General features: G+C 40.2%; 1 protein-coding gene across 2 annotated transcripts in view; it reads right to left on the reverse strand.

Annotated features, from left to right (window-relative positions):
- Positions 1–214: 214 nt before the first annotated feature.
- Positions 215–14,539, reverse strand: part of begain (brain-enriched guanylate kinase-associated) — a 54,860-nt gene continuing 40,535 nt past the window's right edge. For both annotated transcript variants that reach the window (XM_085142614.1, XM_085142615.1), the window contains 3 exons: positions 12,457–12,564; positions 9,634–9,717; positions 215–4,613 (listed from right to left, as the gene is read on the reverse strand). In XM_085142614.1, the coding sequence (XP_084998740.1) occupies positions 3,072–4,613; positions 9,634–9,717; positions 12,457–12,564 (1,734 nt within the window). In that variant the 3' untranslated portion in view covers positions 215–3,071. The remainder of the gene's footprint in view (positions 4,614–9,633; positions 9,718–12,456; positions 12,565–14,539) is intronic.

Genomic DNA, 14,539 nt, shown 5'->3' on the forward strand with positions numbered 1-14,539 from the left:
TATATCAGTCCCTAACAATGAGGTGAGAGACTGATAAAGTCGCACAGAAAACTGTTATTTCAACTTATTGGTGCTTAAAGCGGTTCTGCAACTAAATGTGATAATTAAGCCGGTTAAGGATTTGTTATAAAAATTTAAAACGGTCCCCTACTGTGAACCACCAAATGGTGGTAGAATAAATTACCTAAAATAATATGCCTTGAAGTCTGCAATCAATTTCCCAACACACATCTTTATTAAGTAAATAAACATACAGCAAAAAATATAGAACCATGCATCAGACAGACAAACGTGACATTTAAACAACAGGCCTGTTATTCCTGGAACAGGGCTGGAGGTAGGACAGGACAGAACCACTTCAGCCTCGTCATTCAAGGTCAAAACATTCTATAAATATAACAACAACTTAAACTAGATAAAAATATTTATATTGTAACAACCGTGTATGAAGTATCTCCTTTTCTACATTGCGCCCACAACAAAAATACCATTTATATTCTCATTTCCTCTGTACAGTGGTTAAATGTAATTTCAAACCTTTTTCACTGCTAAGACCTAAACAGTCTACCAAATAAGAGTAAAAAAATGTCAGTGACCTGTATGGTGCAGTTTTAGCTTCACAAATATGACAATGTCAGAATATTTCAAACAGCCTTGAGCCAGTTCTCAGATGTGCAGGAGGGAGAGACGCATAGCTTTCGAAAATAAAATCTGTCAGTGATGATTTGAGGGCAAAGTTGAGCTTCCGTAAATTACCTTTTCTCTAGCGCTGTTCCTCTCGGCTCTGCAGAGCTACACAGACAGTAAGAAATCCTGGCGTGCATAGATGTTGGAACATTGTCATCTTGTACTCTTCTATACTGGAATAGCAAATGGTAGTATGATTGTTGGGCAGCAGGACAATCTCTCTGCAGCTGTTCATTTAACATAAGGCAGTATTTTATAATAAGGTCTTTGACACTTTCTATGTCTGTATATACACAAGCTTTGTCCATTTCACAGTGTTTACTGAGCATGCTGGTTGAAAACAACACACTGACTGTACATGTTTGTGTTTAGTCACTCTTTACTACCTTTTCAGTGCACTTACCCATCCACCTTTTCTTGTGCATACGTTGCAGAACTTCCACCAAGGCCTGGACAATTTTCCAATTAATTCTCCCCTTAAAGTAGTAGAACCAACAGTGTTGTTTTGCTTTTGTGTATATAGTGCCAAAAGTGTTAAAAGTTGGCACATCAGTAGAAATTTTACAGAATTTCATGTCAGCAAATTCCAGTGATGATCAACATTGAAAAACGTGTCTCATATGGGAACAGACTTAATCTGTCTCCTAAAACCTGTGTATGTATATATATTATCTGACAGGAAGAGCATACGCTGTAACAGTAGTGCATACATACAGTGACAATACAGCAGATATACAGTATGTACACAGTTGTTAGATGCTGTAAAGGAGACCTTTCTGTCCACTGGACAGGATTAAGGCAATTTCACAAGTGTCTTGGTTTTTACGGTAACGGCTGTGCAGTATGACTGCTGATCATCATCTTATTTTTGTACAAATATATGAAAAATTCCAGTTGGGTAAAATGAATGATTTATACCTGCTGCTTTGTTTGAGTTATAGTACTGTGCAAAAGACATGAGCCACCCTTCTACTGACACCATTTCTGATTAGGCGTCAGTTTCCGGTGGATGGGAACGTAAAGCCCAGATGCATCTCCCAGGTCCCATATAAGGTCTTTGGATTTTTTTTTTTGCGAACTTTGTTCAATTGCTGTCAATGAGAATCATTTTGTTGATGCCAAAATACTATTTTTTTTAATCTGTCAGACTGTGTTATCGTTAGCATTTTTAATAGACTTACCTGAAAAAATGGGAACAAATTATCTGTTTTTTGCAACAGGCCTCTAGTAACAGAGTGCCTGAAAATACAATTTAAAATTGGTTCTGTGCTAAGTTGTCTGTTATGTGTCGACACAACACTGCTTCATCCCTTTTCTGAGAAATTGCTTTTTATTATCATTGAATGATTCGGTGAGGTAAAATAACTGGACTGAAAATGAATGAAAAAGCAACTAAATGTCCAAAGAAAATCTTTGGAAGACCTTCAGAAAACCTAGAAAACTATTACTCAAAACAACATTTAAAAAAATAACAAGAAAGAGACAAAACATTAAAAAAAAGGTGGCTGGAGACTTTTGCACAATACTGTATGTCTGTGTAATAGGTTTTACTGAATGGGTACCTGGTTATATTTGTGTATTTTCTCTCATAATAATTATATTATTTAAAAATATATTTGTATATTTTATAGCTGACAAATGTAGGCAATTTAGGGTTCTTATTAAGAAGTGTGGGATTACTCTATTAGCTATATAAATCTTGCTATGAAATATCATATGGCCTTGAAATAAATATATATTATTTAAATCTCTTATTTAGCCAGTTGGAGAATATTTCCTTCTGGTAAGGGTTGCCTACAGATAATGTCTCTTTGAAAAACAGTTTAGCTGTAAATGTTTTTTCCACCTTATTCATATGCATTACACAACATGCATTTGTGTAAGTGAAAGTAGAGGATGGGTAAATCGTTTTAACAGTTTGCAGTCAGCGCGGCCTGCTAAACGTAATGGATAACCTCTCGCAAACATGCAGAATTAAGTCACCTCATTAAACACACTTCATTTTCAGTACTTGTATATTAGAGCAAGAATTAATGATCTTTTGCTGGTTTTACTAACAGTACTTAAAAAAAGAGTGAATAGCACAGTATCTTTGTGTTGTAGAGAGAATGTGGTTTTATCCTGGTGCCTCTAAATATCGCCATCACTTAAACAAAAACATACTGAGTAGCATGTCTCAGGTCGATAAATACACTGACGTACAATAGAGAAAAAGGTTGCAGACTGCGTGAAACGTGCCGTGGCTAAGATACATAAAACAACATCGGAACACCCCATCACACCAAGTATGTGTTTGCTGCAGGGAGAGATACAGAACAGTACAGAAAGTTAGGACTCGTTATCATCGTCATCATCATGCATAAAATAAAAATCGCTTTCTCCACTCAGTTCAGCAGCGTACCGTATAGCTGTGCCTTGGTCAAACTGTCCTTTCTCGTCAGTCCTGTACTGCCAAACTTTTGGTATCTTGCAGAAGTCTTCTTTGGGAGCGCGGGGCCGATGCTGAGAGCAGAGCTGGAGCTCGGGCGGGGCCGGACGCTTGGCCTGGGGGTGGGGTAGTGTTGAAGACTTGAGGCTTCAAGTGAGCTTTGGTGTAAGGAATCAGCCGAGCTGTCTGCGCTCAGATTCACGTAGTCCTTCTTTGCGCTGCTTGCCGCTGTCGCTCCCCCGCTGCTCTCCTTGTCTTTAGAGCTCCCTGAGAGGAACAAACTGCTCTCAGAGTCCTGACTGTCATCCTTGGCTCTATACAGCACAGAAGTTTTCTCCTGCTTGCGATGCTCTTTTGGCTTGGGACTGCGGCTGGGAGAGGAGGAACTCATGGGAAAGCACTGCTCCAGCACCCGACCGTGGAAGACGTCATCTCCTTCTTGGAAGCTGCTGTAGAGAGACCCTTTGACTTTACTGGAGGGGCCCATGGCAAAGTGGCGTTCAGAGAAACTGTATGGAGAAACCCGCCCTGTAATGTTGCGATAAGAAGATGAGAAGGTGTTGATGTCTTCCACGCTGAGCTGTCTCCAGCGGCTGCTCAGGTCATCCTCGGAGACCTGGACATCACCCTGGCTGTCCAGGGTTCCTCCATGAGCCTGGCCCAGTCCAATTGTAGACCCCATGCTGTGAGAGGAGGCCAGACGAGGAGTGCTGGAGTGGAACGGTTCACTGAAACATGACGCTGTCCTTGTGTAGGCTGGTGAGGGGCCCTTCTGGGGGCTCCTTTGGGTTGCCATGTGCTGGATGCTGTGGGACTTGGGGAAGCTTGATCTGTCTTTATCATAGGAGGAAATACTTTTGTGCTCATAGTCTCCACTACTACCTTCTCGCCAGTCCATGTAGAGACCCTGGTGGGAAGAAGATAAGGTGCTGCTGCCAGTGCGCCCACATCCTCCACTAACTCCTCCCTTTTCATCTGATGCAAGACTAAAACTGGAGTAGGAACTGGACACTGGGAGACTCCCAGTGCCGAACTCATCGTGGTGACGGAAGGAGGATGGGGGTTCATGGTGGGAAAAACTTCCAGAGTGGAAAGCATCTTCATCGGGGTTGCTGTCAACAGAGTTCTGAGCATGAAGCTGAAGCAGGCCAGTGCCATGAAGGTCGACACTTTGTCTGCGCTCGGTGTCCTGCCATCGTTCAGGACAGTAGAGTGCCGTGTCGCTGCAGTACAGGTCAGATGTCTTATAAGAAAGGCGCCGGTTCAGATGATCAGTGCTTCCTGTTCCTGTCAGAAAGTCTCCATCCTGTGCCTGCGGGCTGGGTGAACGCGTTACAGGGCAACTGCTTCCAGGCTCAGGCTTTTCCAGGACCTTGGCAATTATGGCTGTGGGCACAGCGTCTGGATAATTTGAGTGACACATTGCCATGGTGACGCCACTACTCTGATTATGTTTTTCCATGAGGGAACTGATGCGTTCCTGGAAATCCACTGGCAGCTGAGGCATGGAAGAGAAATACAAAGAGAGACAAAAGAAGCTAGATAAAGACAGGAAACTACAACCCAAAACAGCAAAACAAATGTTTTTGAAAAGTTGTGACAGTTGCTGAGCTGGTATTCAGCAAAGCTCTTTAAAAATGAATAAGTTCTTCAAGAGCCTTTTAAGCTGAATACTGAATGTATTTTTAAATGCCATTTCTTACTTTTCTGTAGGTCTAGGTGCAAGAATTCTCCTTTGATTTAGACCAGTATATGTGTCTCAGGGGGGAAATGTTTACATTCTTATTCATCCATACATGGTAGTATTGAGGGCAACTGGTCGTTTTTTAGGTTTCTGAAGACTTTTGCCTCTCATCCAAGAGGCTTCTTCAGTTCTATAACAACTAGTGGAGGATCCAAGGTATTTAACCACTAGCAGGGGCTGTACCCTTGGAAGTGGCCCTGAGGGTTGGTGACCAACTATTAGTCATAAAAGTCATCACATGAAATAAGGTGTGAAGAAAGGCTTATGAAGTAAAACCTGGTACTCTCCACCAGCCATTTGATAAATGAAACCTCTTAAATGAGAGGTGAATGTCTTCATGAACCTAAAGAAGTCGAGTTGGAGGTAGATGCCCCGTCTGACCTGAAATCCTCTCCTGATAACGCAAAGAAACTGTGCTACCTTTAATAACTTTCTAAACAACCTTTATTTAGTTATGTGTTACAGAGTCCACAACTTAATTATACAGACATAAATATTTCTTCTTTCCTTCTTGCTTTCTTCCATCTGTTTCTCAGCCTGTCATCTTTCTCCTTTTCCTGCTGTGTGTCTCTCTCTCTCACACACACAGACAGACACATAATCTCTTTGATTGGCTCCAGTTTGAGAAAAATGTTCCTGTCAATTACAGACTGGCTCTTTGTGCCTATTAAAGCTGGTCAGGGTCAGCAGGAACTGTTCCCGACACACTGAGCTCTCTTTCTACTCATCCCTTTCTTTATCCTTTCATCTTTCTCCTCTTGCACCACTGCCTTCTCAACCAAAAGACTCTCATTCCCCCCATCTCTCTTTTTTTTTCTTTTAGTGTGTCTTTTTATTTCTCTTTCTACCATCAAACAACATTGGTTCCACAGGGAAGGGCTTAGATTCAAATTAAACCAGTTCTCTGGGTCTCCAGCTGGGTATTGGAAAAAAATAGATAAAATTCTGACTTGGCTTTGTTAAGAAATAGAAGCTCGCCTCGGCATAAAATAACCTGCATCTTTTAAGTCGGGGCTATTTTTAGCTGCTGTTGCCTCTCCCAGAGGGAATAGAGATGGAAAGTAGGTGAGGCTGTGGGGGGAGAGTGCATGATAATATACAGTGTGTGCTCCAAGTAAGTCAGCTCAGCATTAGTTGCTATCTGAGGCAGATCTTAATTAACAGTCACATAGTTGTGCAGTGTTAAGCAACGTGACAGCAAACACATCTGCAGGTCTTCTTTTATTACAAGAAGTGGATTAATAGCATATCGTGGAGCTGGTTACTTAAAATACTAGAAATTCACCCCTTGTTCCTAAACTCCGTATTTCCTGCTTCACAATGGAGATAAAAAATTTCAAATGAAATGTTAGCTTTACTATCAATAACACACACTCCATAGTTCTTTAGTTAATCTTGGTAAATCTGTTACGTATCTAAACTGGGGGAAATAGTTAAACCAAAAAAAGTGCATTTGTGTTTGGTCAATTATTTCTTTGTTGTAACAATGTTTCTTGGCAATAAATCTCACACTGTTGGAAATCCTATTTATTTTCCCTTAAATGGTGCCGAGAAAAATGTGAGAAGAATGCAGACTTAAGTATACGGGCTTGTCCGGCCAACAGCTTATTTTACTATTGACTCTTTTTTTGAGCTTCTGGTACCCCAGCTGCTGACAATCAGGTGCCTGATTAGTGTCATCTGTGAACTACAGCGGTCAGCTGTTTTCAGATTAGAAGTGGGTCCTAGTACCACCACCAAATTGAAGGTCAGGGTCCATATAACAAGTGCTGTGTCCCAATTCAGGGTATGCACGCTTGAAGTACGCATTTCAAGTGCGATTACGTCACCGCCACGCGACGACGGCTGTCCCAATCCGAAGTGTACTTCAAATGCATACTCCAAATGTGCCGTCGATTTCCCCAAATATCAAGCGTGCACGCTTCGTGGTCCCATATATCCCACAATTCATAGCGCAGCGGTGGGTGTGGATAATTTTGCCGCAAAATACGGCAGAAGGGAGCGGCCAAGAGTGAACTGTCAAAAGTAAGTACTGAACATGACGTCACTTAATTATGTGCGAATGTTTAATAACAAAGAACATTAAAACATTGCTGTTGGCCACATGACGGCAAAGTTGTGTGAAATTAGTGATGTTTGTACTTACAGCGTTAACTTGGTTTTTAAAGCATATATATATATATATATATATATATATATATATATATATATATATATATATATATATATATCATAATAATCTGACAATAATATAATATTGGCCATATTATATTTACATTACCACAGTGAAATGATTTTAGTCTCATGAACAACATTAGCTAATTGTTATTTACTAACTAATCTTAAATGAGTGTTCAGTACAGAAATGAAGCCCAACAATCATGTTTTACAGTCCCGTGGCCTCAGCCTCAGATACTCAACTAATCAAAGTGATGTCATGACAAAACATTTTTCTCCTTCATTTCTGTCAAACAAAGCTGTATGTAACGTTTCTCGCGGTTAGTATCATGGTTGCTAGGCAACCTGAACAGCGCAACGAAGGGCTAGACCGTCCCATTTCACAAGCCTCTCACTTCTGCACTTCTCGTACTTATAGTACGCACCGTACGTAGTATGCGTAGTGCGCGTACTTCAAGCGTGCGGTCTCTTAATTGGGACATAGCCAAGGAGTGTCAGAGACCAGCTGCAAAGTGGGCGTCCCACAGCAGTGTGTGACGACTCTGGTAATGAGTAGAGAAGGTTTTCCAAGCTGTTGTGTATGTGTGTGGTTCTTCCACAAGCTACTGAGGCCCCTATTTATTAAATTAATAAATTGTTAAATTGCCAAACCTCCAATCCAATAAAGTGATGCCAAACAAAAGTCAGTAGCAGACTGACAGTTTGTTAATGATTTGAAGCAGTCAGGATTTTCACTATTTTAAGTACACGCCTGTAAGGTCCGCCTGCTCAGGAAACACATGCACAGAGCTTTCCTAAGTTTGTCAGTGTACATTTAAATTATTTTAAATGTGTTCTTTAGTGGATATTCTGTCTTTCTCTATTAGAATGAAAAAAAGATAAAACAATTTGATTATTTATTTTGTTTATATTTAGCAGCGGAGTAGGTAATTGGACAGTAGTTCTTCAGTTTCACTTTGCAAACTTAGCCCTTAGGTCTCTTATTTCTAGAAGAATCTCTTGGCTGACAAAATCCCCCAAAGAAGAATTTTTACTGTTTCCAGTCAGCTTAAATCAAAAACACGTCTAAATGGTACTCTAAATATGCACAGCAGCTATAGTGCTTCAAAACTGAGGCCAATACTACATGCTCCAGTCACAAACATATTCTCCAGCTGATGTCATTTAGAAGAGTGCAAATGAAAGAGAAGGCAGTGTTTGTGGGCTGAAGTGTAGCACTAATTACCCTCACTAATGCAGTACAGTATTGCCTGTGTTAATGCATGCAATACTAATGTACTTCTGTGAAAGATTCCTAGATGATTCATGTTTTCTATAGAAAAACATACTTGGCATGCATATTTAAGTTTAACAGCCATATCTGAATCAGTTTCTGGCAGCTATATGCAATTAGGGTTATTGCTTTGTGGCTACAGTGCTGCTGTTCAGCAAAGATTAGATGAGCTCCCTATTAGCCAGTGGACTTTACCTCAATTTCCTGCCCTAAAGTCCTAAATGTGTTTGTTTAAAGAAAAGCATAAAACATCCCCTTTTCAGAGTTTTAACAAGCTGAATTCATTATTGCTCTATTTCATTTATATCAATGGGTTTTTTAGTGATGCAAGTAGTCTGTAGGTAGTGTTTCACTTAATTATGAGCCCAGGTCTACAGATTTTTTTCCCTTTCTTTTGTGCCTCAGGTGTCATCACAAGCCAGCCTTTCATTCATTTATTATGCACAGCTAAGATGCACACAGATGGTACTTCAGACAGCAGACCTTCATCAGTCTGAGAGGAGAGGCCATGAGCGCTGTGGCTCCTTCTTATTGTAAAAACCACTCAAGTAGGCTTTTAATGGTACACCAACACAATATCATAAACTTTGCTTGATTAGAAGAAAAATACATTTAATTTCCTCTTTATTAGTACAAGTAAATGAAACCATCTCAAGCTTAGGCTGATGTAGTTATGCCCATTAGCCTCAGAGCTGTATGTTGGATTTAAGCTGATGAGTTAAGGTTTCACACAATGCTTGGAAATGTTTTAATGCTTTAAACGAATATTATTTATTATTAGATTTTGGTAATAATATTTGTGAAAGAAAGGAGCTAATGCTGTTTGAAAGAATTCCCCAAAGTAAATTTTGGTCGAGAAATCCCGACATGGCAGGAGTTACCAAAGTGTGCCCATAGTGTTAAGTAGAATACACTAAAGCAGCATCAGCAGTACGTTTCAAATGCTTGACTAGTGTGTCCTTGTATACTGAATTCAGATGTAGCACTTTCTAAAAGACTTTATTCAAGCAAAGCATTTTGTACAACATGCTGCTTGAATGAAAAATTTAATCTTAAACCGCATTCAATAATAAATAGTAAAGACCCAACTATGTTATTTTATTAATACACTTTATAAAGTTCTCAAATGTAAACACTGCAATTTCCTGCCGCTCGTCTAGACTAACCTTGTTTGGAGTGTAATTTAATAAACAAAACATCTTTGCTCAAATGGTCGGCGCTGAATTTTAAAGCTGAACTTTTTATTTTATTTTATTTTTTTACTGCAGCACAAACCTAAACCCGCACTGATGTAGCTGCAGCAGGCAGTGCTGGTGAGCTCACCTCAGACATCTTATGTGCTCTGTAGTGAGACTTGGAGCACTGCAGCAGCTGGGCTGCCAGATTGCAGTCTTTCCTGTACAGGTCCTGAAAAAAAAGCAAAAAGATTATTCCCATTCACTTAAAAAACACACACACACACACACACACACACACTGGGTTTTCTTTGGCATCTTGATAATTAAAGCATGCTGTGAGTGAGGAGTGTTATGAGTTTAAACCATCCCTGAGTAAAACCTTTAATACGTTCGATTACAGCCTTCTAATTGTGCTTTATAATTATAGGAGATGTCTGAGGGGGGAATCAGGAGAGTGTGCAACAATACAGCTGAACATAAAAATATATGTAACCAAGAAGCATATATATGGTTCTTGGTTACATAATTTCACTGGGTAGCTCGCAGGATCTTTACAATACCAGCAAACTTTTCTTTAGACATATCTGCCCTGTGCAGACTGTGCTGATTTTATTAGAGTTGTCTGAAACAGCACATTAACTTATCTGCACCTTCCAGCCAAGGAAGCAAGTACAGCATTATTCATCTCTTTACCCATGCTTTCTTTCTGAAAAGAATGGTTATTAGATTTTTGCTCAAATTTCACAGCACCGTGAGGGTGGTCTACTGGCACAACAGATGCCTGGTTTCATTGTTTTCTTCGTTTACTGTGCGTGCATGTGTTAGTGTGGGCGGTTAACTGGTTTTAGAAGGTTTTCTTTTCCTCTCCCTCCTCTGTTAAACCTGTCCACTTATAAAGGTCAGTTCATGCTGCACTGTAGCTTTCCTGTTTCTCTTTAATAGTGCAACCCTGACATTTTCCCCCCATAACATCAAAGCCCTCTCTTTGACAGTCTCAACTCCCCCACCAGTTAACAGTGACTGCTTTTTGAATCTTTTTTTCCCCCCTGTTTTGGTGAAAAGAGACATTTGAAGTCCCTGTAGTTTTTCGGGACAGTTCAAATAGACCTTTGAGACCTTTGGTGATGTCTTAGTTAATATGAACTGTGTGGTGTGTCTCTCCTGGGAGTGCCAGCTGACAGCTTTGTTGCTCCAGCTGGTTGTGAGGCAGACTTTGTGATGTCTTATGATCAATTCTTTATGTACACTATATTAATAATCTCTGAATGTGTGAATTGAGTAGATTCTTTCCTTCAAGTTGTTGTGAAATTAGAGCCATTTACTTTCACAGTCATTATCTTTGTAGGTAATTTATTACATTTGAACAGTCTTTGGGGATCATCAACAACTTGATGCCTTCTTTTGTCTGTCAATATGTAGGATATGTAACAACTTGTTCTACAGTACTGTGCAAAAGTCTTGAGCCCTGCCTTATTTCTTTATGCTTTGCTTCTTAATAGACACACCTTTTTGTAATGTTTAAAGTGGTCCTGAGGTGTACTTCTCCAGGTTTCCTAAAGGTCTTTCAATTTTAGAAGAATATTTTTTGTTTTTTTAAGTCACTTGACACTGACCTATGAAGCATTCAAGCATAAAATACCCTAAGACAAGCCTAATTCCCCAATTCCTAATTTCTAACTCAAAAGGACAAACCAGCATTGTTTGCACATAACAGACAACTTGGTGTATTTGGACACTTTACTAGCAGCCTGTTGCAAAAACACATAATTTGTTTCTATTTCTGTAGTTGGATCTTTCAAAAATGCCAAGAGATAACACAGCTTGACACATAAATGATATTTTTACACCAACCACCAACCAAAAGCCCTATCCACAGCAGATGAACAGAATCATGTCCTTAAATACCATGTATTTACCATGCTCGTGTATGTACCATGTACTATGTTAAAGCCTGTTAGAATTGTGAAAACTCAAGTTTTTGCCTTATACTGTATTTCCATGTATGTTTGCATATTTTTCAATAAATTGCTGGACCTGTTTCCCATTTTCCTTGCAAAATATCAAGACATGAGGGGTAATTCAGGACAATTGCAAACTGCTGTAGATTAAACGGCTTCATCAGTTAAGTGTAAAGCGAACACACAATTCATTTGTAGTGTGTTTTGTGGCAGTGGGTCTCAGGCATGACACAACTGTGAGGTTTTATTTTATTTCTTGGTGTTTTGAGCAGAAAATTTGACGGTTGATCTCCAGAGGAAATTGTCTGCCTCACGGCTGGCGCTGCTGGGACAAATTCTGAAACCTACTCAAAATGAACCTCGTCTCTAATCACCTCCGCTGGATGTTGGAGGGGAGGATTGTAAGAGGGCTCTATAGCTCAGAAGTGCTACAAATTTGCCATAGAGCGGTAAGAGAAAATCTAACTCAGCCTAGAGCCCCTCCACAAGGAAACCAGTAAAATCACTTCAAAGAAAAGCGAGGCACTAAACTCAGGTCTATGCAGCTGTGGATTCAACCTCTGCCAGCCCCAAGGATGCCCATTGATTTCAGTTCTATCACTATAAAACATCCAGTGGCTTAGAGTTAATTCCTCTATCTGCTGTGACACCTTGAAGCACAAATATTGAGGATGTTGCAGAAATACAGTGAGTGTGACTTCCAGTTTGACATGAGGAAGTGCTCTCCTCAGAAAGAGTTGATTTTTAGCTTCCAAAACCAACTGTTGTTTTGGTGCTAACAAGGCACCAAGTAAGTAAGGAAGGAAGGCAGCTGCCCCAGGGCATCAAGTCTCTGTGCCCTGGATTTCCTGGGCTACTGTGCCTGCAGGCAAAATATAATTTGGGCAAGCAATCATGCCAAAAAGTTCAGATACTGTCCAAATAACCTTGCTTCAGGTATATTCCCAGTGCTGACAAGAGGTATTATGGGGAACTTACATTATATAGATGGAGCAGCTTTAAGTACTCACATTGTCCTCTCTGAGTTTATTAATGGTGATCTTCGCCTCCATGAGATGATTGTTGAGAACAATGATTTCCCGGCTGAGGGCTCTCTTTTCCTCCTCGTGGTGCTGTGACTACAGTGTAAGAGAAAGAATGGACAAGTTAAAAGAGAAACTGGAGAAAAACAGAAGGAAAAAAAACCCCAAGGATGACAGAGTGGATGATAAGATGAGGGGCAGGAAGTGAGGGTTAGAGAAAAGAGATAACGAAAGAGATGAGAGAGCCAAAGTTGGAGGAGCAACAGAGGTAAAACAAGATTATAAAGGAGCACAAGAAAAATGAAAGGGGGAAAGTCATAAGTCACTATCAGCGTGAAGCTGGTGCTAGCACCAGGACTTAATTAAAAGAAGATTACACTTGCCAGAGCTCATATCATATCAATTACTCTGGGAGTAAGAGAAAGAAGCATGGAGGGGAAGCGAGCGAAAGACGAGAAAAATAAAGTGGGTGCAAGAAAGACAAATGAAACACTCCATTTCCAGTGATTACTGTCAAAGAAGTGCAAAATGACCCTGCTGTAGTGACATTTGAACCACACTAACAGCCGAGTTTAATGATGGCTTCTATGTCTCTCTCTGTGTCTGTCCAGTCAGCTCAGCAGCTGTTGGCCACTTAATCCACCAGCTTGCCACAGATATCCCCCCTAATGATTTTGGTGGCCTGATCGCTCATCTAATATAATCGAAATTCCTTTACTTGCACGTCTAAAATGTAAAAATAGGAAATAATTCATTCTTGCTAAATTGGCGTGTGACAGTCATTATTCTGAGCCAACAGGCCAGTCGTAACAACGCCATGATCTTTTATAAATATTATGACCTGTGTGAGGGTATCGTGGGATCAGGTTCTTTAGCTCCACAAACTGTAACTAAATGCATCTCATAACGAACAATGATTCTGGCATGCAGTTAACACTTCAGCCTCCAGGGGGCAGTATAGGGTTCTTTTGGCTTAGAAATTATTATGTTTTGTTTTTCTTATTCACATGTGTCACACTGGCATACACACATACACAAAGTTGTAACTGTGAAACCTGTCACACAGCACCAGCTGTCAAATGATACACTCACTTGGCCTCCCACCCTTTTTTCCCTCCCTCCTTCTAATCTCCCAATGGTGGTGATTGTTTTGAAATACAGAGGTGCGGCGCCAATCTAATAGGTGGCAATTAATGTCAGTTTAAGCAATAGAGCAGCATTGATATTCAAATCCAATTCTGTTACGGTCTCATTAATCAGCTGTCGAGACAAGCGACTCCCCGCTGTTCTTTCTCCAGCTCATTACTCCTGCCTCCAGCTCGTTCTCACTATGTGGATGACCACATTAGGTACATTTTTAAGCTCAGATATTTAATTTGTCACTTTCCTTTCTTTGTTAAAGTGATGTTCTGTTGGCTCAGAGACAATCTCCAGCTCAGATGTTAATATGACTGGTGTTGTGGTTTTACACATGGCTGCTTTTTATTTTTTCTTTTAAGAGTGACTCTGGACTTTAGAAACTGCACAATTGGCCTCATTTAGCAATACGTGACTTTTTAATGCAACTTTTTTTGCTGTTTTCCAGCTGTGCAACAAGCTGCAAGCAACTTTAGTAATCAGCTGGAGTTGTGTTTGTGCACCCCCAGTGAAAGCTCTGGCATTTACTGCGCTATAAGTTTGGTTTAGACTCCACCAGCTACTAGTGCCTGACTTCATCTGTGCTCCCTGTAATGTTGCGCTTTGGGCATGTAGAATAGGTGTTTATCAGAAGGCCTTTTTATTGAATACAGCTGCCTAATGCATTTGTAAATTATGACGACTGGAGCGGCAAAGTAGAGATAAAAGGCAGCAGCCAAACTGTGGGAAGCTGTATAGTTAAGTGATAATTCTGTGTGTGTGTGTTTATCACTTGTACATCAGTAATTTGATTCAGTGTTAATACAGAAATATTGATTAGTGCATCTTTCAAACCCGTCTAATCGATCGACCGGAGGCTCGAGTGCATCTGCACTGTGATAAATGTTGTAATAAAGAGTATGAAAAAATGAATCAGCGCAACTTTAATGTTAGT

The sequence above is a fragment of the Neolamprologus multifasciatus genome, chromosome 19 (assembly GCF_963576455.1).
Source record: "Neolamprologus multifasciatus chromosome 19, fNeoMul1.2, whole genome shotgun sequence".
NCBI classification, from domain to species: domain Eukaryota; kingdom Metazoa; phylum Chordata; class Actinopteri; order Cichliformes; family Cichlidae; genus Neolamprologus; species Neolamprologus multifasciatus.